Raw genomic sequence first — 23999 nt, 5'->3', positions numbered from 1 at the left:
AGCTGAAACCTTTTAATGCACTTTAATAACGAGAAAAATGACAAAAACTCTATATGAATGTGTATGTTAGCTGTAGCTGTCTTTTGAAGCTGCTCAGAACTAGAACCATAATCATGCAACAACTTATGCAACATCATTCAGCAATATTGTAATAGTGTAGTCTTGGTATGGGTCAAGACGACTGAACCACTTATATATATTTGTATTCGAATCAAATCTGTATCTAAAGCGGTTTCTGAGGGGGCAGTCCCTTTCTGCTCCATTTCTGGCGATTGATATCTCGATATCAAATTCACGTTTTTCATCACGTTTGGCTATTTTGCCATTTGATGGTGGGATAAACTGAAGCATCAAGCCGCTCATACTTATATACGGAGCTTCCTGCCTATCTCTCATTTGCAAAGAGGCAATAAAAGCAGCTGTGCCAGCTCTAAATCTTCCTAGCAAAAACTCCTTTCCTGGTACCTGGTGAGGAAGCAAGATAGTTGTATTCCACGATGTGCCAGCCTTATAATCTAAAGTGGCTTTGTAAGCGTATGAACGTTCACAGTCTGCGCAACCCGTGTAGCAGGCTCCTTCACCGTTTGTGGAAAGCTCCATGATCTTGGCAAAGAACACTCTCGAGGTTTCTGCCAGTTCTGTTTCTGTAGAATTGAGCAGCTCATCAGCTATCTTTTTCAAAGCTGTACAGTTCATTTGATCAAATGGTACCTTTTCAAGCACTTCGGCAATAGCCTCAGGCTCATCTCTATCATCTTCCTTCTTGTCTTTGATCCATTTGGCAATTGGTTCTGCCAGTTTATTGGGTTCCAAATCGGTTTGGTCAAGATATTTCTCCATAAGCTGTGGGTCGAACTTCTTAATAATATCAGCAGCTCTTTCTTCGCTGATTTCTTCAATTGCCTTGACATTATCAAGAATACCTTGCTCAACATGAGGTGGTCTCGTGGGCCTTGTTGGACGGGGAGTAGTAGTGGTAATCATAGTGACAAGAGTAGTGTCAGTAACCAATGGACTAAGGAAATTGTCAATGATTGTTTCAGTCAGCTCGTCAAGACCAAGCTTGTCTGCAACTTCCAACAACGGTTGCACTGTGTCGTTTTCAACACGAATTTTACCGCTATAAACGAACTCAAGAGTGTCATTGAGGTCTTTGCCTTCAACTGGGAGTTTGATTTCAGTCTTCTCACAAGTACACGGCTTAAGAGCTTCCGCAACGAGAATCAAGTCTCTTAATTTCTCAGATTGAGCTGCTAAGATCACCTTATGAGCTTCAAATTTTTGGCCATCTTGAGATTCTACCACAATGTCAGTTAAAAGGGAATTCTTCTGAAATTCGTTGAGTTTTTGCAGTTCAGGACATTTTATGACAGTCAACTCATAATTGATTCCATCAGCATACCTTAAATAAAAAAAAACAAGTATAAATATTTTTTTTGTCAGTTAAAATTTTATGCAGTAAGGCTTGACGAAAAAATAATTTTAATTAGAAGGAAGACCTCAGTTATTTTTAAGATATAATTTTAAATACAAAATCCATAACGGAAGTTCTTTATTCGTACAATCATCGTCGTTAGTAAATAATTTGGGGTGATGCGTAAGGAATGTCTTTTGATTGTCCCTTTTTTGTTCTTTTAAAACTTCTGAGTCCCTCACTAATCCTAGGGAAGGAACCCCTCCCCCCAATGACCTCCTTTAATTTTGTTTCTAAGTAATAAAAACAAATTTAAATAGATCTATCTAATAAAACTCTCAAGAAAATCAATTATTTAATTCCGATTGGAGGTGCGAAGGGGTCTTAAAACTTTAGTGATCAGTAATTACTCTGATAACTAATCCCCTCTGATAAATAAAAGTTTAGATGGCAATAAGGACCGATTCGTGGTAAAATTTTTGTTTTATGGCATTCACTGGCGGAAAACGACTCTGTGATGTAGTAAAAAAAAAAATCAGTTGCTTAAATAAGAGCTAAAACATGAGATTTAAACTTGGGATCTTCTAATAATAGTTTTTGATAAATTACTTTCAACTTAATAAATGAGGAAGGCCGGAGGGTTTTGCCAATCCATCCATAAAACCCTCGAAATTCCTTACAATATTTACTATAATTGCTATATAATTTGACTGATTTTTATTTTAAATTATGTACCTCCCCCATTAAATGTGCAGTGATTCAACTATACGTTTAACAAAATATACGTCAAAATTTACAATTTCCATCGATCTATGATTTTCTCTTTTTTACGATCCCCGGATAAATAGCCCATTAATTTTAGGAATTGTACTAAATTAGTTGTAATGTAAAATGATTCAAAAAGCTTCTACCTATTACCAAACAAATCTCTTTCTGCAACGTAATTCAAAAAAAAAATTATGTGCGGTTGCAAATGCAAATTTGACTTTAGTGGGGAGGCAGAGGCGCCATTTGGGGGGGGTCAGGGGTGGGCAAATGCCCACCCCAGGTTTTCCAGGGGGCCCAAGCCTCCACCACAAAAGGCCCTTTTCCGGCCATAATTATCCATTATGTTCAACATAATCCATTCTGTTCAAATGATTTGAACTAACAGCACGCCTACTAGCCAAAGAGCGTAATTACCTGACGACCCTTGGGGTAATTACGCTATTTGCTATTGATCGTTGTAAACTTTGAAAGTAGGTTAGATTCAAAATAAAAGTCTCAAGTTCTGTCAAATGCCCCATGCCCACCCCAAGATTTGGCCCAAATGGCGCCTCTGTGGGAAGGGGGAGCTTTGAAACAGTAATAAAGCAACTCAGTTTTAATTAAGAAAGAAAGTAAGCCTATAAGCATAACTGTTATTATAGTTATTTCATGAGTTGCAATGCAAACGTATATAGTACGTTAGACATACTGGGACACAGCAGGAAATTAGATGTCGTTCAATACCAAGCAATTTAAATAACAAATGCTGTTGTATAGTTTGGTCGTGCCACCGTAGAATAAGCGCAATAATTTCCGGTATAATTGTCCCAACAGAGGGTTGAAGAAACGCGTTATTATACTTGGTTAGAAACAGCAAATCTTGTAAGTGGGATTTGGTTATTTATTTTCACTTTTGAGTCTCTAGCTTAGATGTTTGCCATAAAACACAAGCGAATAATAAATGCGTTCAGTAAGCATTTAACCTTCCCGTGAAAGGAAAACTAGAAAAAAAAACGATTTGTCTATAAATGGCTTTTTCTTTAAAATTGCATTTGAAAGAGACAAAAGATTAATCAAGAACTTAAAACAACATCCTTTCCTTTAAAACAAGGTTAAGCTGAAATTAAAAACACTTAATGAATTATTTGCTAATTATTGTGAAAACTTGTGCAGAAGTGATATATAAACCAGCTCATAAACTAGGTCTACCATCCATCATGGGTGCTAAAATGTGGTACGATTTATCTATAAATTACCTTTTCTTTAAAATCGTATTTGAAAGAGACACAAAATTAATCAACACCTTAAAACAACATTTTTTTTTTCTTTAAAACAATGTCAAATAAATTAAACACACTGATAAGTCATTTGTTTGTTTGTTACTGTTTATTTTGTTACTGTTTATTTTAAACAAATACTATTTATTTGTTTATTTGTTTGCAAATCATTATTTGTTTGTTACTGTGAAAGCTTCTGCAAAAGTGAATGATAAATAAAGAAGCTCAGTGACTAGCTCTACTATCCATCATTGGTGCTCCCAAGTGGTGTGTGATCACAGGTGAGGATACAGAGTTAGTGTTTAGGAGGAGCAGTAACAAAACTGGGCTCCCCAATGATATCATTTCGCTCTTTTACTTCTATAACTAAGACAGTCTTCATCGTTATAGGAGGGCACGAGCCCCTAAAACACTCCTCTGGATCCACCCCTGTATGATGATCAACTATAGCGTGCTACTGCTTTGAAGTCTATTAAAGAATAATCATTTCTAAGACGTACATAGATTTCACGTTACGCCCTGTCTTAATTGCGGCAATAAGGGTTATATAGACCTTAGTGAGCTGATGCAAAAATGGCGAAAGTAGTTTTCATCTTTTCTCAATTCACGAAAAGATTCATCATCTCAATTCAATATTAGCGAATGAACTTTATTATTCCGTATGTACATGAGTATAGTTTTTTAGTGACCTTGAGTGGTCTTTTAGTGGCCCCCTAAAAGCATGTTATTTTCTTTTTTTGCCGTTGTCATTAAAAAACAGACTGTTCGAAATGCGAATCGCTCTCAGCAAAGTGTAAACGACACTCTAGCCTTTACAATTTTTGTTAATATTAACTGTTACTTTCTTGCACGTTGGGTTTCCATTGACCCAAGAATTTCTCCTTGACAAAGTTTCAAGAGGATCAAAAAAACAAATTTTTGGTCCTTTTTTAATCCATATTTTTGGGCTCAGTCCAGCGGGGCCTGAAAAGGCCAATTCCCCAATCTATCTTCTCATAGATTAAGATCCAGTCGGCTTATTAATTTACGATTACAAGTTTCAAGCAATACGGAAAAAATTTTATTGGCACTATTTTGGCCCTATTTCTCTTCAAATTTCGCTTAGATCGGCGTCCCAAGGTCTTACACAAATAAACTCCAAGCTGATTAAAAAGTCTCCTGGATTTTAACGTTTCTTCTTAGTTTTCTGTTTCTCTTTTACGTCTTCTTTTTTATCATCTCTTTTATCACACATATACATCTCCCCTTTATTTATTTTTGTCTCCCCATTATTCATTTATTCCTTCCCCTTTATTCATTTGCTTCTCCATTTTTTAATTTACATATTCTCTTTGTTTATTTACAGCTCCCCTTTATTCTCGAATTAAAAAAAAAACAATTTAAACTCTAGTCTATTTTTTAATAAGAGTCGACAATTATTTATGCTTCTTAATGCATTTCACTTGGAATTTCATTTCGTTTCTTTTTTTCGTAGCTTTTTCTTTTTCCAGAAACTATATTCTCGAATTTTCTCTAGTATAACTATTCCTAAATACAAAAATTTGTAAAAACCACATCACCTCTCCATCGCACAAACGATGAAGTAAAAAAAAAATTATTTTTTTATTCTGCGAAAACGGGAAAAAATTCCTAATTTTGTCTTTATTTGTAATGCTCTGTTTATGCAATTTCCTGCAAACCAAGCGTCCATTTATTTTCTAAAGTCTAACTTTTTGGAAGCAATTGACAAAACAAAAAAAAAACAGTAAAGAAGAGAGAAACGAGGATAATGTGAGCCAGTAAAAAACTGGTTGGTCGTCATGTTTTAGTTCTTATGTTTATTTTAAAGTTTGATTTCTTATATTATTCTAAGACTTTTATTAGTAGTTTTTATTTTATTATCGTGTGCTGAGCACGTTCAAGCAGTTTACCGAAATATTTGCATTATAGTCTACGTTTTTCACTTGCTTGTATTATCCTCATTTCTCTCTTCTTTACTGTTTTTTTCGTTTTGTCATAATTAGCCAGTGTGGTCTCAGAAATTATTTGAAGCAATTTACTAAGTAATTAAACGATTGGGTGACTAAAAACAAAACAATTCTTCTATCTGACAGGCCTAAATTTCGCTTATAATTGGCTAGCTATTTTTAAACGGGTTGAATGAAAGGCTTACGTTGAAAAAAGAATTGTTTTCTAATTTGTTTCAAAATAGCTTAACTAAAACTAATTTTGTCTCCTGTTAATTTTGTTCATTTTTACATCTTAATTTCACTTTTATTATTTTAGTTTGTAAGACACATTGAGAATCCACAAAAATATTGATCGTAAGCCAAATGATTGCGAGCATTGGTGTACAAGGCTACCCTACCATGCCTCTTGTCTACTAATCTGTCATACAAACTTAAAATAACGGTTTAAAACAACAAAACAGTGGTATGCCAATTCTGTAGTGAGTGGGTTCTTGAGGTATATAAAAAAGTGTAAGAAAAACTGGTAAGAGCGGATATGCAAGCTCTTCGGCTTCGGATCGCCTTAGTTTTACTTTTGACGAATAAATAAAGCCGGGATGAAACCAAGCGACTTCCAATTTCGTAGCGGAATAAATCGTCAACATGCCCAGGGAAAATATATCTTAACATCGGGCCTACTATGGGTCGAAAACTAGTACTGCCACTGACAGTGCAGCTCTTACCTGCAGAACTACGAAAAAAAAAAATCAAAATACGCATAATTTTAGCTTAGTAATGTTATTGTTTCAATGATCTACTTTTATTGGATCTAAGAAACTTTTGGAAAGCAGGCAGATCCTAGCTTTAGTGTATTTTTACTAATTTTGATTTATCAAGATCATTAAAATATGGCCAGATAAGCACATAGAACATAGTTTACTCAAAATATGTATAGCAATATACCTACTTGCCCTTGTCAAAATAGTTGTTCTTTGATTTTTGTACAATATAAAACAAAAGTAAAACAGAGACGAAGAATTAACACAAGTAATATCTTTATTAGCTGTAAACAGCTTTATGACTTTCTTAGGTAACGTTGGGTGCTCTTTTTTTTCAGAGATGCACTCGAGTTTCGAACCTATCAAATTCTTATACTATTTGGTCCACAGTATTTTTTATTTCCCTTATTAGTTAATTTAACTAATTAGCTAATAAGATAGGATAGTTAATATACTAATAGGATATAATTACACGCAGATTTTCTGCTTCATTTCAAACATATCCTTAGAAAATTAAGTTCATCTTTTGGAAACTTAGCCTTTGGAAATTAAGTTCATCTTTTGCAAATCAATATTTTTGGCCAAAAAAGGTAAAAAAAAGTAAAACTATTTTTTTTAAATGTAATCTTTACTCAACTGATATGAAGGGTCTGATAAACCTGGCTTAGAAAAATGCGCATTGAAATTTCTAAGAGGTAAATTTCAAGAAGTAACATAACATTTATAATAACATTAGTGATAAGATTTATGCTCCTACTGGAAGTTCTGTATTACGGTCCCAACATTTCAACGCAAGACAACAATGTTAATATTATTCGATAGCTGATATTAATCTTTACCCATGTTGAAATCTGCTTTGCACGTTGGAAAAATAAATAGAACTTTATTTTTTAAGAAAGTTTAGGTTAATTCCTAACAAAACTAAACTAACAAATCTAACACATTTCAGTTTAAGTTGCATTTCAGTAAAATGTAATTTTTTAAGAAAGTTTTGGTTAATTCCTGAGAAAAAGTTTCAATAATATCATAAATCTGTTTCAGCGAATGGATGGGCGAAGCGAACAAATCTAACAACATTTCAGTTTAAGTTGCAGCTAAAACAAGGTTCAGTTTAAGTAACAGTTTAATTTAAGTTTAAGCTACAGCTGCAGGTTTGTCACAAAATCACACGTTTCAGTGATTTCGCAGATCATAAGCAGAAGCAAATCACATCACACACTAAGCAAATCACACTAAAAGCTTTTCAGATTACCTTAAATATGAGATCCTCCATCATGCGTTAATCTTCACCACCTCCATTTAGTAAACCCTAGTAACTGAAATAAACACCACCAAAGCTTGTTATTGTTCGTTAATTAAAATCAAAGTCACTGTTGTTATTCCGTATTAGTCTCCGTATACATTACGGAATACGTTGTTATTCCGTATACAAGTTAATTCCAGAAATCTTTTTAGCCTTTCCTTGAGTTGTATGAAGGCAAAGTATACCCATTCTGGTCAGATTGATTTTTCTTATATAGGATTTTCGAAATCATCGTTTGGAATTTTAGTTCACCTTAATGCTCTAGGTTGGTCCGATTGAATTTATTTGAGATTAAATAAAAAAAATAATTTTTTTAAACTGCAAGTAAGAAGCGAAATTAAAACTTAAAACGAAGAGAAATTACTCCGTATATGAAAGGGGCTGTTCCCTCCTCAGCGCCCCACTCTTTACGCCAAAGTTTGACTCTTTCTCTCAGCTCTACTTTTTGCTACTCTTTCGAAGGTCTTAGGTGTAACCCCCCCCCCAAGGGTCTGTTATTTTTTTCACGCTGACTGAAATTCAAGCAGTCCAGTCCAGACTTGAAACTCCGAGGTCAGGGGTTCGAGTACTGGTGTCAGTGGTTATTTGGTTAGGAATGGGGGCCAATGTAAATAAATAATTCAGCAATGTTCTCTGGCCTCAGTGGGTATGATTTTATTAGTATTGTTGAATTTGTTTTTTGAAAGGTTTTTGAAACTATTGGTTTTATAAATATTTTTTTCTTTGTCCTTTATTATTTTCTAATTCATTTTTGCCACTCCCTCGGACAAGTTTATACTTCTCAGGGTGGCTGCTACTGTTTTGGTTTAATAATAAATGTTTTCTCTCTCTCAAAATGGTGTGACCCTGTAAGCTCAGCCAGAGTCGACCCAGCTCTGAATGGGTACCTGGAGGAATCTGGGAGAAAGCACGGGAAGCTTCGGATGATTTGTCACCAACCACGACTTGCACTACAAGCCGAAGGCATCAAATCAGGAGATTGGTACCTACGCGACACAGACCATTGGTCAGAATGCGAAAACGTTGACTGAAATTAGATACTCTTTAACACAAATAATTGACAGTCCCTTCCAGTCACATTATTTACATTTTCGTTATATTCAATTAACGGGTCAGTTAGTTAGGAATTCTATCCTCAAGAATACTGTTTAACTCATGCAACTCAACCGACATGCATATCAAACCACATATAATTCACCCCCCCCCCCCAAAAAAAAGAAATCAACCTCCATCTAACCAAACCATACTTTACAGGCTTAAGAATATTTAGCCAAATATTTAAAGAAACTTTGAATAACTAAAGGCTGCGTTTCATGTAGAACCTAGCGAATATCTGAAGGAGAGAAAGGCGTGGTCTCAGTATGCAGCTTTTATTAGCAAGATTCGTTAGGATAAAGCATGAACCGTTAGAGTGATGCATGAAAGGACTCATGCATGAAAATATTTAAAGGTGATTTCTAAAAACAACTTTTATATCCAAATACACTTAGAAATGTTAAATAATCGTTCTTGCGACCAACACAAAAAAAATTCAATAGAAAACGATTGATTGTTTAGTCGTAAAAGTTTTCGGTTTTTTTAAATACAGAAAAAGTACAAAATACTTCAATAAAAGGTTTTTTTAAACTATTTTGTAAGTTCTATTTTGCTACAGGAAACTAGACAATCAAGAGCTAACTTCTTTTTGCGAAATAATCTAAGTAAAATCACCGTAAGTAATAGTATTGTTGTAATTGCTATTTATTAATATTATTTTTCTACTATTTCATTTAGAGCTTATATTTACCTTAGAGGTTCTAAGGTGAGTTGTTCCTTAAGTGGGGTAAAGTTTTGAAGTTTCAAAGAAATGGTTTATTAAATCAACAGACTTACAGTGCGATAGCATACATCTCAGATTTCAAAACTCCTTGATAAAAACTAAATCTTGGTAAATGCTCAAACTTCATTCATTTTGACAGATATTTCATGTTCTTTGAAAGTGTCCATGGTTGTCAACCATTTATACAGATCCGTTTGCTGGTCAAACTTATATCTAAACCTGTTCCTTAACGGGCAATCTTTTTCAGGCCCTGTCTCTGTTATCTTTATTTCACAGTCGTATTCTGTTGCTTCAATTCTACTGCTTTTTGGACCGTAGGTGGGAAGCCTTTGTAGCATTAAACCACTTACTCCTACTCTTTGCTTAAAATTGTAGTCTGGAAGTTGCAAAGCAACAATAAACTGGTTGGCACCCACTCGAAAGGTTCCTAGCTGATATTCTTTTCCCTGGATCTGGTTAGGCTGGATAATCGTAGAATTCCACTGCTCATTTGGCTGATACTTAAGGGTTGTTTCATATTCATATTTTCGATCACAATCAGAGCATCCAGAATAGCATTCACCCTCGCCGTTTGTGGATAGATGTATAACCTGTTTTAAAAAATCTTTAGCGGCTTTTGAAAACTTATCATCTGTGTTCAACGTAAGTTCATCAGCAAGTTTCTTTAAAGAAGTACAGTTCATGCCTTCAAGTGGTATATTGTTTACAACATCAGCAATATCTTCTGCGTCCATTTTCGGATCATCTGGTGCTTCTTTCAGCCACTCAACAATAGTATTTACAACTTTATTAGGTTCAAGAGTTGTTTGTTCTAAATATTTTTTGAAAAGCTTGGAATCAAATTTTTTTGCTAGCTGAATTGCTCTTTGTTCATCAAATCGATCAATGGAAGTTACTTGGTCAATAAACTTCTGTTCAGTATCTGGCAGTCTTGGACGTGCTGTGGTTGTTAAGACCATCGTCACAAAAGTTTCATCACTTACTCGAGGGCCCAGAAAATTTTCTACAAGAACTTCAGTTAACTTATCAAAACCAAGTTGATCAGCCGTTTCTAATAGAACCTTCACGGTATCGTTAGCGGTAGTAATTTTGCCACTATAAGCAAAGTCCAATGTTTTATTTAACAGTTCTCCGGTAACGGGAACCTTTAGAACGGTTTTTTCACATGTACATGGCTTGTTATATTCTGCCATAAGTATAAGGGCTCGTAGTTTGTCAGACAAGGCGGCTAGGACAGCTTTATGAGCTTCGAATTCCTGACCATCAGCTGACTGTATTATAATATCCGTAAATAGTCCTGTTTGTTGAAATTCATTTAATTTTATCAACTCAGGACACTCTTCCACAGATATCTCGTAAAGAACTGATCCAAATGAATACCTAAAAGGATTTTTAGTAACAAAATTGCATTCGTTTACTTTTTAAGGAGATCACGGCGAAAGTATATTTCATAAGGGACTGTTAAGGGCTTGCGTTTACTTAGGAGACAGAAATTTGCCCTTAGTTTATAGCCTATAACTTGAATTTAGAAGCTATCAATTTTCTGTGGTTTTCTTTTGTAGGTTAGTGGGAGGGGGGTACCCGATATTGAGGCGTTAAGTTTGTTATCAGTAATGCTTTTCCGGCTGTATTTAGAATTAGCCCCGCATTACCGCCGTGCACTTACTAGCTCAGAAGCTCAGCACATATGAGGTCATTAGCTCAGCTATGGTATCATACCTGAAACATATACCTAAAAATTTTCACTATCAGAAATGATAGCTAAGTTCATTCGTTTATAAATTTGCCAATCTTGATATGGCTAAACCGGCAACGCTATTTAGACAATTTTTCTCCGGAATATTTAAAGGAAACTAGATTGGGTGGCAAAACTTAGCTATAAAGACCATATGGTTTTTTAATCATTGAATTTTGCCATCTCCATGAAGAGTAACAGATAATAGGGTTGACCTTGTGCTAAAGTGGAACGAGATAATAATAACACATGTCGCTTAGATTTAAAAACCTTTTTCACAACATAAGACGAATTGAATTGAAATTTAATCTACTTAAATATTTTACTTCAAATGTTAAATATTGTACGTCTCCCAAAAATAATTAAACATATAAAAATGAGAGAGAATAAACTAGATATGGAGAAAAAACAACACTGAAGACTTCAAAATTAATTTTGTGGGACTATAAGCTTCAGATTCTAGTTAGATAGGTCCCTCCCCGCAAAAATCTGCCAACTTCCTTATATGCAGTAACACTAAAATCACCGTTTACTTTGGTAAATCAGAAAACCATGAATGATCAAACCATGCATAACATAATTCATACTTACATATGCATTGTATCTTCATCCATGAACAATGAAGTACTTAAAATTTAGTAAAAACCACCATGCAATATTATTAGGGGATTCAACATTATTTAAAAAGTATTTTTTAGCATGCAGTCCATAACTCAACTAGGTAACTAACTTGAAAAATGGGTACCGTGTTCATTTGTTTTGACAGCGTTAACTAAGAATACAAACATTCTAGTAGAAAGGTGGACATGATATACGAAATTAAAATCATGAAAGGAAAGGGGTTTATCCCCCATACATTGTACATACATATATATATATATATATATATATATATATATATATATATATATATATATATATATATATATATATATATATATATATATATATATATATATATATATATATATATATATTTATATATATATATATATATATATAAACACACACACACAAATCTAACCTACATCGGCTTTCGTCCTCTAGAATAAGGATTATGATAACAGAAAGGTGTAAAGTGGATTTAAGATGAAACTAGGGCTCGTTTTAATCTTGACAAATACACAATTTTTTTGTATATTCAATTTAAAATCCTTTTTATATATATTGTAAAATTCTAAATTTTATAAAATAAGCAAGAAAACAATTTTTATCGATCTTAAATTGAAGAACATCTCTACGTACTCGTTTGTTAAACAGTGTTTCCACTTTTCTTTTCAAACAATCTGTAAAATTGGGAGATGGCTCTCATGATTCGGTAGAATTTTCAGTAAGAATGTTTCCTATTTCATATTGTGTTTGGTGGTGTTAGAACAATTTTCGAATAAAGTACATTATTCTAAAAGTCAGATTACACATCTACTGGAACCAGCTGTAATTCTGGAAAGAAAAACAAGATTTCGTCGATCCACTTTGTCAAATATGACAAAGAGAAGCAGCTAGAACCTTGAAAAAATAATGAAATGTATTTAATTTTGAAACTAAGTGCAATCACATTTCATTCAGACTCTAAGGCGTTTAATTGAGACATTTTCTTCATCGACTACTACTTTTTCTCACCCTTTCAGGCTCAACGCGACAGCCCGCTAAGTTCAGGACGGGGACACAGAACCTGGATGAATTCCAGACACTAGGCCTTTGAACATTGAGTCTGAGTTAAGTGGAAAAACTTCTTTTTTTACCACCATCCTCAAACCGTTATTCACGAATGATAAATGTAAAGCGCAAAGTCGCAGCTCACGTTCAAATAACTGAAAAAAGTATAAAAATAAGTAAAACGTTCAAACACATATGCCGCATTAGATTCATAATATGTTTATATTGTATGACTTTTTATGTGACCATTCTACTCTAATCATGTAGTAACACAGCTGTGCTGGCAGACACAGCTACTCTTTTTAGCCTCTTTCAGAGTGGATGGTCAACCGTCAGTGTGTCTGCTTTAACTCCGGCTCTTTTCATTCCAAGTTTCGTCTGAATTGTGGAAGCCAGAGTTAAAGTTTCCAAACGATTCTTTTCGTCTCTCTTTGCTTTTTTGAGTAGGCTGAACAGTCTTTCTGAAGCTACGCTCGAAAATGGCAAGGAGAACAAAAATTGTTCAAACTTTGCCAAGTTTGGACACCGTTTGTTTCCACAGTGACCCATCGCACTCAAAGCCAATTTCCAGTAATCCAAGACTGTCACAGACACTCTTTCATCATCATTGACATGAAACAGGATGGAGGAGGAGCCAGCGTAGCTGTGTTGGCCTTAGGTGGCTTTGTGCTGCACAGAGTTGTTACTTGTAGTAGTAAGAGTAGACACTATAGGAATTTTCACGCCACTCTTTGTCAATGGCTCTCTTCGACAACCCTGGTAATGAGCAGTGGCTTAAATTTGGGCCAAAGGTGGGTGGACCTAGTGATTTCGCGTTTTGGGTTCAATAAAACTAACTACCTAATAGATATCACCGTCAAAATTGAACCGTCGAAACGTCTTTTCTGTATCTGAACGATAGCTCGCTTATAAAACTCGCGAGCTGATAAATAAACTTTTTCAGTCTCGGCTTCTAGCTTCTCATTTTTGTCATCAGGCTGATCACAAGTATCCGCATCAATGGTCAACTTGGCAATTTTTTCTGCCACATCTAAGCCGAGGTAAATATTTTTGAGAGGGAGGTACTGCAAACTAATTTCAGGATCAACGGTCATTCCCTTTCCTTGAAGAGAATTCCTCAGTATTGAAAACAGCATTTCTCCAGTTCCGTCGAGGCATTCCATAAGGTCAATTAAATCTAATTCTGTGTCCGAATTCTCGTTTGAAAAACTATCGCATGTCCTTGAAATACACCGACAGGCCCTGGTGGACTATGTTCGTCAATTTCTGCTTATCCAATCTTACTTTATCAGCAACATTCTTATGTTACATATTTTTCAGGAACGGGACTAACTGGTCAACCAGCAAAAATGGTAAATTGCTTTCAATAATAAATGCTGCAAATTTTACCTCTGTATTTTGTACTCGATCATTTGATGCAAATCCCAGCAGCTGAGTCATAGGCTTTGGAACTGAAATTGAAGCTTTGAGGTTGTTCTTGTGTTTCTCTGGCTTGGAATGTTTTCTCAAAACTGTCTTCCCTTCTTCATATGAAAATTTGACTGGGCATGCCAAGCACAAAGCCGATTCTTCATTAGATTTCTTTCTTAACCAGCCAGTAAATTCTTTGTTGTTCTCCCATTCTTTTAAATATTTTGGTTTATGTATTTTTTTCTCTTTCTCAGTGTCAACAGGTGGACCTGTTGTTATTTTTATTTCACATGCTTCATTCAAATCAGACAAGTCTTCTTGTAAATCCTTCTTACCACAGACATAAAAGAGGTATGGTTAAGAAAGAAAGACCAAAGTGAAAACTTATTAGATTTTAATAATTTCCACTAATTGGAAGTCAAGATTGGCTCATGAAAGGTTTTTCAACAGTTCCTGTTCCATCTCTTGAAATGGGAAGTTATTCTAGAATAGTTTATCAGTTGGTGAAGCCTTATGGTAACGTCTAAAGCAACTGGAATCCCTTAAGACTATGTCCTCAATACTGGAACAATAAAAAGAGGGTTTTCCATTCCTTGACTCTGCTAGAATGCTGAAAAAATTCTAAGTTATTGTGGTCAGTGCAGTTTTGGCACTCTTGCTTTCCAATAATACAAAATGGAGTGGCAACATGTTCAGTTGTCTGCCCAACTTGTCCTTAAATTTTTTCATGCGCAAAGATATACCTACAAATCAGTGTGATTAGCAAAAATAAAACAAAAGCGTGACTAGGAGGCTGTTTTTCATCTGTTTTGTGTAACTCTGTATATTTTTGGTCAGACGTCTTGGAGAACAAGGTCCACTCCCAGTTACTTAGCACTCACAGTAATACTCCCCTTCCTGTAGAATTCCAGTGCTGATACAGGTCAAAGAACATTCGTTCATTCTATTAGTAACCACTTTAACCTAAAAGAGATGAGTCGATAACCTAGGAGCGGCAGTTAAAGTTTTTTGGTGAAATTGTCATCTGTTTAATTTAGTTCAAGTGTTGGTATAGGTTGGGACCTGGAACCAGTTGCAAAAACCAAAAAAGCAGAAAACAATTACCAACTACAGGAATGCTATGTTGGCTAATGTAGTTCTACAATTTATAACTGACAGACTAACACTGAAAATACGACCAAACACGTAAGACTGGGGCAAGAGATGTTTTGCAAGCCATCCGTTACCTTTAGTTCTACAGAGCAACTGAGTGGAAGTAGGTACTTCAAAATCAAACAGTTCGTGGTAACGAACTGTAGTAAGGAGCGATCCGGCTCAATAGTAACCAAAACTCAAAAAAATTGAATTATGATATAAATAGCTACATCAAAAGAATCGCATTTTGCTGATTTTAAATATATAAGTTTCATCAAGTTTAGTCTTACCCATCAAAAGTTACGAGCCTGAGAAAATTTGCCTTATTTAGGAAAATAGGGGGAAAAAGTCGCTAAAGTCGTAGCGACTTTAAAAGTCGACCCCCTAAAAGTCGTAGGATCTTAACGAAAATGACACCATCAGATTCAGCGTATCAGAGAACCCTACTGTAGAAGTTTCAAGCTCCTATCTACAAAAATGTGGAATTTTGCATTTTTTGCCAGAAGACAAATCACGGGTGCGTGTTTATTTGTTTTTTTTTTGTTTTTTTTTTCCAGGGGTCATCGTATCGACCAAGTGGTCCTAGAATGTCGCAAGAGGACTCATTCTAACGGAAATGAAAAGTTCTAGTGCCCTTTTTAAGTGACCAAAAAAATTGGAGGGCATCTAGGCCCCCTCCCACGCTCATTTTTTTTCCCAAAGTGAACGGATCAAAATTTTGAGATAGCCATTTTGTTCAGCATAGTCGAAAATCATAATAACTATGTATTTGGGGATGACTTACTCTCCCACAGTCCCTGGGAGAGGGGCTGCAAGTTACAAACTTCAACCAGTGTTTACATATAATAATGGTTATTGGGAAGTGTATAGACGTTTTCAGGGGGATTTTTTGGTTTTGGGGGTAGGGTTGAGGGAGGGGGCTATTTGGGAGGATCTTTCCTTGGAGAAATATGTCCTGGGGAAAAAAATTTAGTGAAAAGGGCGCAGGACGAATCTGGTCACTTTAGAAAAAAACGTCAAATTCAGAGCTTAATATACAATGTTGGGTGTTCGGAGCCTCTCTATTATGGAGTATAATTTGAAAATAACACAACAATCCGAGCGATAAAACATTTATACCACAACCATAACTCAACTAACGAAAGAACTGCTAAGAGATAACACAACTATAAAGCGAAAACAGGTGAAAACTAACAGGAAAATAAACGAACTAAGAGGTGGAAGGGGCCCAGAGAAAAAATATTATCCTTTTCCAATTTTGAGTTTAACTTCTGCAAAGGAGTAATAATGTCAGAAGCTCCGAAATACCGAATTATTTTCTTTTCAAACAGTTCGTGGTAAAGAACTGTAGTAAGGAGCGACCCGGCTCAATAGTAAACGGAACTCTAAAAAACAAAATTTTGATGCTAAGAGATACATCAAAAGAATCAAATTTTCACGCTGATTCTAAATATATAAGTTTCAATTAATTTAGTCTTTGTCATCAAAAGTTACGAGCCTGAGAAAATTTGCCCTATTTTCGAAAAAAGGGGGAAACATCCCCTAAAAGACATAAAATCTTAACGAAAATCACACTATCGCATTCGGCATATCAGAGAACTCTATAGCAAAAATTTCAAGTTCCTATCTAAAAAAAGGGGAATTTCATATTTTTTTTGCCAGAAGACAAATCACGGGTGCGTGTTTATTTGTTTGTTTGTTGTTTTTTTTCTTTTCCCCAGGGGTCATCGTATTGACCAAGTGGTCTTAGAGTGTTGCAAGAGGGCTCATTCTTACGGAAATGAAAAGTTCAAGTGCCCTTTTTAAGTAATAAAAAAATTGGAGGGCAAATAGGCCCCTCCCACGCTATTTTTTTTCCATAAGTCAACAGATTAAAATTTTGAGATAGCGATTTTGTTCGAAACCATAATAACTATGTCTTTGGGAATGACTTACTCCCCCACAATCGCTGAGGGAGGGGCTGCAAGTTACAAACTTTGACCAGTGTTTACATATAGTAATGGTTATTGGGAAGTGTACAGACGTTTTCAGGGGGATTTTTTGGTTTGGGGGGTGGGGTTGATGGGAGAGGGTTTTATGCAAGGATCTTTCCTTTGAGGAATATGTCATGGGGGAAGAAAAATTCAATAAAAAGGGCGCAGGATTTTCTAGCTTTACTATAAAAAAAAAACAATGAAATAATAAACATGAAAACGTTTTTTCAAATGAAAGTAAGGAATAGCATTGAAATTTAAAACGAACAGAGATTATTACGCATATGAGGGGTTCTAAAAATACTTTAGCATAAAGAGCAAGGTATTTAGGAGGATATAAATACCTCGCTCTTTATGCTAAAATATTTTTAGTAATTTCAACTATTTATTCTACGGCCTTTTTGATTCAGGGGTCATTCTTAAAGAATTGGGACAAAACTTACGATTTAGTGTAAAGAGCGAGGTATTAACGAGGGTACAAACCCCCTCGTACACATAATAAAAATATAAGAATATAAAAGTTTGTTACGTAAGTTAATTCTTAAGTTACGTATATTTTTTACTAATAAAAACGCTCGTTGAAAATTAAAAGTTCTAGTAGCCTTTTTAAGTAACCGAAAAATTGGAGGGCAGCTAGGCCTCCTTCCCCACCCCTTATTTCTCAAAATCGTCTGATCAAAACTAAGAGAAAGCCATTTAGCCAAAAAAAATTAATATACTATTCTCATTTCAATAATTTATGTGCGGAGAGCCAAAATCAAACATTCATTAATTCAAAAACGTTCAGAAATTAAATAAAAAAACTAGTTTGACTCTTTGCCACAATTCTACTTTTTAAAACAATTAAAAACTTTAGCGTAAAGAGCGAGGGACTGCGGAGGGGACAACCCATTTCATATACGAGTAATTTCTGTTCGTTTTAAGTTTTAATGTCGCTCCTTACTTTCAGTTAAAAAAACTAGTTTTTTTTTTTATTTACCTTCCCTGAACATGCTTTAGTCTGTAGACCCATCTCCAAAAGTTTCATTTTCTTAAGCTAACCCCTTTTCAACATAGCAAAAAGTAGCCAAACTAGAATTTTACCAAAATTTCAGTAGTTCACGGTGTCAAGTAGGCAAATTTCTAAGAGTTAGAAATCATAAGGGGGTTAACATGTAAGTTTGGCAATGCCATCCCAGAGTAAAGTTTTCACCCTTGATTCATTAATCAAAGTTTCATTATCCTAAACTAACCCCTTTTAAGGTAGCAAAAAGTAGCTAAATTAGAAATTTACGAATTCCGGATTAGACACTTTTGCTTGTGTTTGAAATTAGTAGTTAGGTGTATGGAACTCCCAGGAATTAATCCACTGCCTTAATGATGCCCAGGAAAGTGTTTATTATGAATAAATTTTCTGATGAATCCATTTATGAGATAGCTAAGAAATACGAACCATTAGAATTAGAATTCCATCACAAACCTAACTATAACATTAATTTGCATTGGAAATTAACTTTACCCCTCACTTTAATGTAAAAATAATATACCCTTAGTTGTAAACATAATATGAAATTTTTAGTATTTTGAAAAACTGTTAAATCAATTTGAAGAAAAGAGTGACAGTCTGTAGACCTATCTTATCTACAATTCAAGTTAGGCTTTATATTTGGACATTAAGGTAGAGGTCAAATTCTAATGCAAATGGATTTCTATTTTTTTTCAGCAAAAATTCACGATCTGACTATATGTCTATTTCTTAGCTACCTCATTAGTGAGGTTATTAGGAAATCTATATTTTGGAATGTTAACGTCCACTCCTTCCTCCTCCAGTGGATACTGCCTTTTTGAAATTCTTATGCTACAAATGTGAGACCTTGATAAATAGACTTAGCTTGCCACTCAAGTCTCATATCTTTTCTCAGTCCAGATTTATGAGAAATTTTAGGTTTGTGAATCAAAATCTTGCATTTAAGAAAAAAATACACTTGTAAGTGTTTCATTCATTAAGAGATTAATATAATCCCAGTGCTAAGAAATAAACATATATTTAGAATCGGAATTTCACCCTGAAGTATAACATCCATTTGTGTCAGTAATGAACTTTAACCCAAGGTTACTTTAACCCATGTTTACAAAAGAGTATTCTAAGCCTCATAGCTTTGCTGAGTCCTAAAGTATTAGGATTGAAATATTATAAATTTTTTCTTAAACTTAGGAAAAAACCCTTGATAAGACCTTAAATCCCATTGAAATACTAAGATTTAAATTTTAAAAAAAACTAAGCTAGGCCCAAGTAAATATTTTAAGGTTCAACTATCAATAAACATAAATAGTTTCTGAGACTACACTGGTTAATGATGATAAGAATAAAATCGCAAAGAAAGGGGTAAACGAGGACAATAAACAGCTAGTGAAAAAAAAAACTGGCCAGGAAAAGAATGACCACAAAGTAAAACTTTCTGGGGATTAAGTTTCTTGGAGATTTTTGGTAGATTCGGTATCTTCTTCTTTGTCAGGAGATTGATTAGAAATTCGGCAGATCTCCCGAAAAATCGGTAGAAGTGGAAACGCTGCTGTTAAACGGGACACCTTCAAGAATTACGGTGTGAAAGATCGAACAGAAACCGATTTGTGTTCCTGGATCTGTTATGATTTGCTTATTTTGAGTGAAAAAACTACGATGTATGTGTATTTTATTAAATATTTAATATACAGAGGTGGCTAGGGCCTGGGCCTTGAAACGGGCCCCCTAGATACGGCCTTGGATGTACATATGCCTGTATATTCAAAGCTTAGCAATACACAAATTGCTAAGCCAATAGTCAAAATTAGTATATCTACGAAAAGCTATACTTTCATTCGTTCAAAACTATAAGCATATTCAAGAGAAAAGCAGAGATAAGTACGTTTTTTAACTTACATATAGATAATAACATTCAAATGGCTAAACCCGTTGTCAAAATTAGTAAATTTATGAAAAATCATCTTATCTAAAACCTAATGGTAAAGGTAAAAAAAAGCCGTCCTGCTCCTCTGAAAACTATAAAGGACTTCATGAGAAAACTAAGTAAAGGTATGTTAATTTACGAAAAAAACAGAATTTTAGTATGAGTAGTACGGTTTCCAATACCCGCTATCGCTACATATGCGCTTCACAGTGTGAAAGCAAAGAGGTTCAAAATAGCTAGACCGGTTGGTTACATTTGTAAAATAACCGTGTGATGTGTGGACCACATTCGCGAGCACGAAGTTGACCCCTATTTGATTAGAATAACTGTGTCTTTCTAATCCAACTGAACGCAAGTAGCCAAATACTTGAACCCTACGTAATGAACTGAACTTGTAATGGTGTACCCCAAGGAGCCCAGCCATTTCCAATTTTATTTCCAGCAAATGGCAAACTACCTTGGTGTCAATTTTTTGATGGATAGAAATTTGTTGGTAACCTAATTTTCTTAGAGATGTGTTACAAGAACTTTACATGAAACCGATGGATATCCTTGAACAAAATTAGGGTGAAGCTATTGCTAATGATATAACAGTCGCTTCTTTCAATCCTACAATTTTAGCAATTAAATTTCTTTATACCCCCTCCCCATCTATTCACCCACCTTATCGTCCCTGAAACATCATTTGGTAGTCTAAAATCAGTATTTGAAGTGACTTAAAATGATATCTAAATTAATGATGTTCTAAAACGTATAAATGTCATGTTCTTTCTCGCTGAGCTCCTTAAAAATTTAAATGTCAAAAAGGTATGTGTTTAAGAATTTTATTCTCATTTAGACGTCTAATCCTTGAGTACGCCTGTTCTGCTTAGGATCCTTGTATCCCTAAGTAATATTTGGACAGAATAGAGGCGGTCAAAAAAGGTGCCTATGAACAGTCTTCAGATAAAGCAAAGTCTCTTATATCTTCGTTCTTCAGAGAGCCATTTTGGTCATCCTCGAGCAAAGGAGAACGAAAATGTCCTGACCTTTTGCACATGCTGTCCTCCTTAGCCACTGGACAAATTCACCTTTTCTTTGTCAAATTTTCCTCTTAGACCTCATCATCCCTCGTTCTGCATCGACTCAAGTTCCTATTATTACACGATCAACTTTTCCACAGACAGAAATAGAGAAACGTTTCCTCCTATATAATTGACATTTTGAATAATCTAATCTTCTCGCCCTTCTTTTTACCACCCTTGGTGCAAAGTTTGTTTAAAAAAATTTTGAACATTCTTTTATAGTCTTCTTTTCCTTAATTTCTTGAGAAATTTGACTCCTATATTATCAGAAAACAGGTTTAATAAACCATCCCTCTAGTTACCCACTTCCTTCCTATTTATTCTGTCTCGTTTGTTTACACGTCTTTGTGTCTCACTAACAAGCTTAATTCACTTATAAATTCTATTAGTTATAATTGTTCTTAATCTTCTTGACTTTTTGGCTTATGTATCAATCACTTTTTTTTTCATACCCATCTTATTATAGCGTTTTATTGAGCTTTTTTTCAGATTTGACTCTGAAGTTCAAAATAAGCCAATCTTGGCTTATGATAGACACTTCTGGGAATAAATCTTATGTGCATAGATTTCTTTCCCTTGGTTGTACAAAAACGTTTCAAAATCAGTTTGGCCGCTCTTAATTGGGATTTCAACAAGGACCTTGTAACAATCAAATTGAGCTACTCTAAAGGACAGAAATTGTTTCTTTTCTTTCAAATCAATAGTAACAGACAAATAGAAAACTACTTTAAAAAGAAAAATATTTCATTCTGTTGTTACGAGTAATTGAGGATTTGCTTTCAAATTTTGTGTTCTTTAACGCTCAAATTGGTATAATCGCCCAAAAAGTATTGCATTGACACAGAAATTTAACTTTCAATGATTTTCTAAGTGAGCTAAAAGAACAGAAATCTAATATCTATACAGCCAGCATTCTAGCGTATGTTTGTCAATGCTGAGTATAATTTAGCAATGAGAACCATAAAGTACCGAATACATCAAAATAAAAATAGTCCTCGCCTCCTTTGACCTATCTTTGGTCTATTCATACCCGAAAGCTGCTATTTTCTAAGATTTCTGGGATTCCAAAATTATGAAGTTTTCAGAGCAGAAACGCACTTTTGTCAATATTGCCATATTGAACCGTAAAACTGAAATAGCTAAACTAATTAACTAAATTTGACGACACTTTTCGTTTCACAAAAATTCAAGCACTAACAAACTGTCGATTCTCAAACACAACTATACCTTCAAAGGAAAGTTAAACTCTCTTTAGCTATGTTGTTACATGTGTTTATAATTGTTTGACTAGTATTCTCTTTTTCCTCTATTTATTCAGGACCCGTTACTATCAAATCTACATTGCTGCAATTGGAGGTTCTTCTCCTTAAAAATTGAATGTACTGTTTTCCCTTTTTTAAGATATATATGGCTGTTTAATTTTTTGATTAACCAATCAAAAAATAAAAAATTCATTTTCACTGTCCTTGAAACTTCAAAGGATTTATCTTCTTATTAGCATTTAATGACTAACTCTCTTGGTAGGCATACTGGGATATTCCTTTTATTGTGTATTTTCCTTAATCTTTTATCCGTTCAACGTTTTAAACTAGTAAGAAGCATTTTTTTTTTACTTTGTAAATAGTAATAAATAATAGAAATGTTTGTAGTAATTTAATTATGTATTTTGGCTATTTTGGTTATTTCTCTATTTGACTCTGTTAAAGCCTTTATCTTGATTCAACTTGTATATGATACTTCAACATCAATCACAAAAATGTCAAAAATCTAATTGATATATGGTGAGTTTTGTAAAAAGGTACAGAGTAGTAGAAGTAGAAACAACTTGGAATGACATAAAAATGTAGGGACACCTTTTACGCTAAATACAACAGAGTAGCCATCTTGAACATTTTTTACATTTTGGCATAAGAATTTTTATCTGGTTGTCATAACAGAAACTACAATCATATTTAAATATTTCTTTATAAAATAAATGAGCACAATCTTGGGGGGGGCAATGTGACAAAGGTGCGAATAATTGACGAAATTGACAAATTTGTTCTAAAACAAAGAGAAAAATACAGGACTGGAGGGCGCCATAAAAATTTTGGGAGGGGAACAGCCACCCCCACCCCCTCAAAAGAAAACATCAAGAATTTGTACACAGAAAAAATCTTCGGAGGTGGGTTGAAATCGCGGTACCTTCTATCCCCTAGTTACATCCCTAGTGCATATGCATTCCTTGGATGGAAAACTGAATTATTTCGGCAAAATAAAGTTGAATAAAGAATGTAAAGATTTGCCCGTACAGTGCAACCTCAAAATTCCCTTGGAGCTGCAATGGGCTTCTACATATATCACGTTTTTGGGCTGAATATATATATTTTTCTTAACTACATCCAATACTGCAGAGTTTGTAGAATTTAACATAATTATTTCTTAACTCCCAGGAATATTTTCTGATCTTTTTAGTGTCACTTTGTTTCTTATGAAGATTAACTATTACTGATAAACCATGGACACAATAATTTAGTGGAAATATAAGAATAAAACTGATTGAACTGTGTTTGACAATAAAATTACAAATTCAGTCTCAATAAGTTACTGTGTATAATTATACTAAACGCTTTGAGCCCTATGAACATAAATTGTAGTGAATATTTTTATATACTTTCAATAATCGATATTGAATACCTGCTTCCAAATGAGATGAGAGTCAAAAGTCCTATCAACCATTTGGTCGATTCACCCATGTTGTTTACTTGGGTATCTTGTTTCCTACTGACTGTGTAATATGTCGTCTTCTGGTTCTTTGCTAGAATTCTTTATCTCCAGCGGAGAACGACTCGCC

At 34.5% G+C, this 23999-nt stretch overlaps 2 protein-coding genes across 3 annotated transcripts in view; one reads left to right on the top strand and one right to left on the bottom strand.

Moving 5' to 3' along the window:
• Positions 1-23999, top strand: part of LOC136028984 (serine/threonine-protein phosphatase 6 regulatory ankyrin repeat subunit A-like) — a 155783-nt gene that overhangs the window by 48517 nt on the left and 83267 nt on the right. The gene's annotated exons all lie outside the window — the stretch shown is intronic.
• On the bottom strand, positions 8-23999 carry LOC136028982 (uncharacterized). Of its 2 annotated transcripts, XR_010617932.1 has the most exons (3): positions 23843-23994; positions 9321-10647; positions 8-1402 (listed from the first exon to the last, which is right to left on the bottom strand). XR_010617932.1 is itself a non-coding variant. In XM_065706978.1 (2 exons), the coding sequence occupies exons 1-2, from the start codon at positions 23899-23901 to the stop codon at positions 124-126; spliced, it is 1338 nt and encodes a 445-aa protein (XP_065563050.1). In that variant the 5' UTR covers positions 23902-23999; the 3' UTR covers positions 8-123. The 2 variants fall into 2 exon arrangements, 1 of the variants encoding a protein (XP_065563050.1); XM_065706978.1 differs by lacking the exon at positions 9321-10647 and having other exon boundaries at positions 23843-23999.

Source organism: Artemia franciscana, chromosome 7, assembly GCF_032884065.1.
Source record: "Artemia franciscana chromosome 7, ASM3288406v1, whole genome shotgun sequence".
In the NCBI taxonomy this organism is placed as follows: domain Eukaryota; kingdom Metazoa; phylum Arthropoda; class Branchiopoda; order Anostraca; family Artemiidae; genus Artemia; species Artemia franciscana.
Note: the sequence above shows the minus strand (reverse complement) of the source record. Positions and strands in the feature narration are given on the sequence as shown.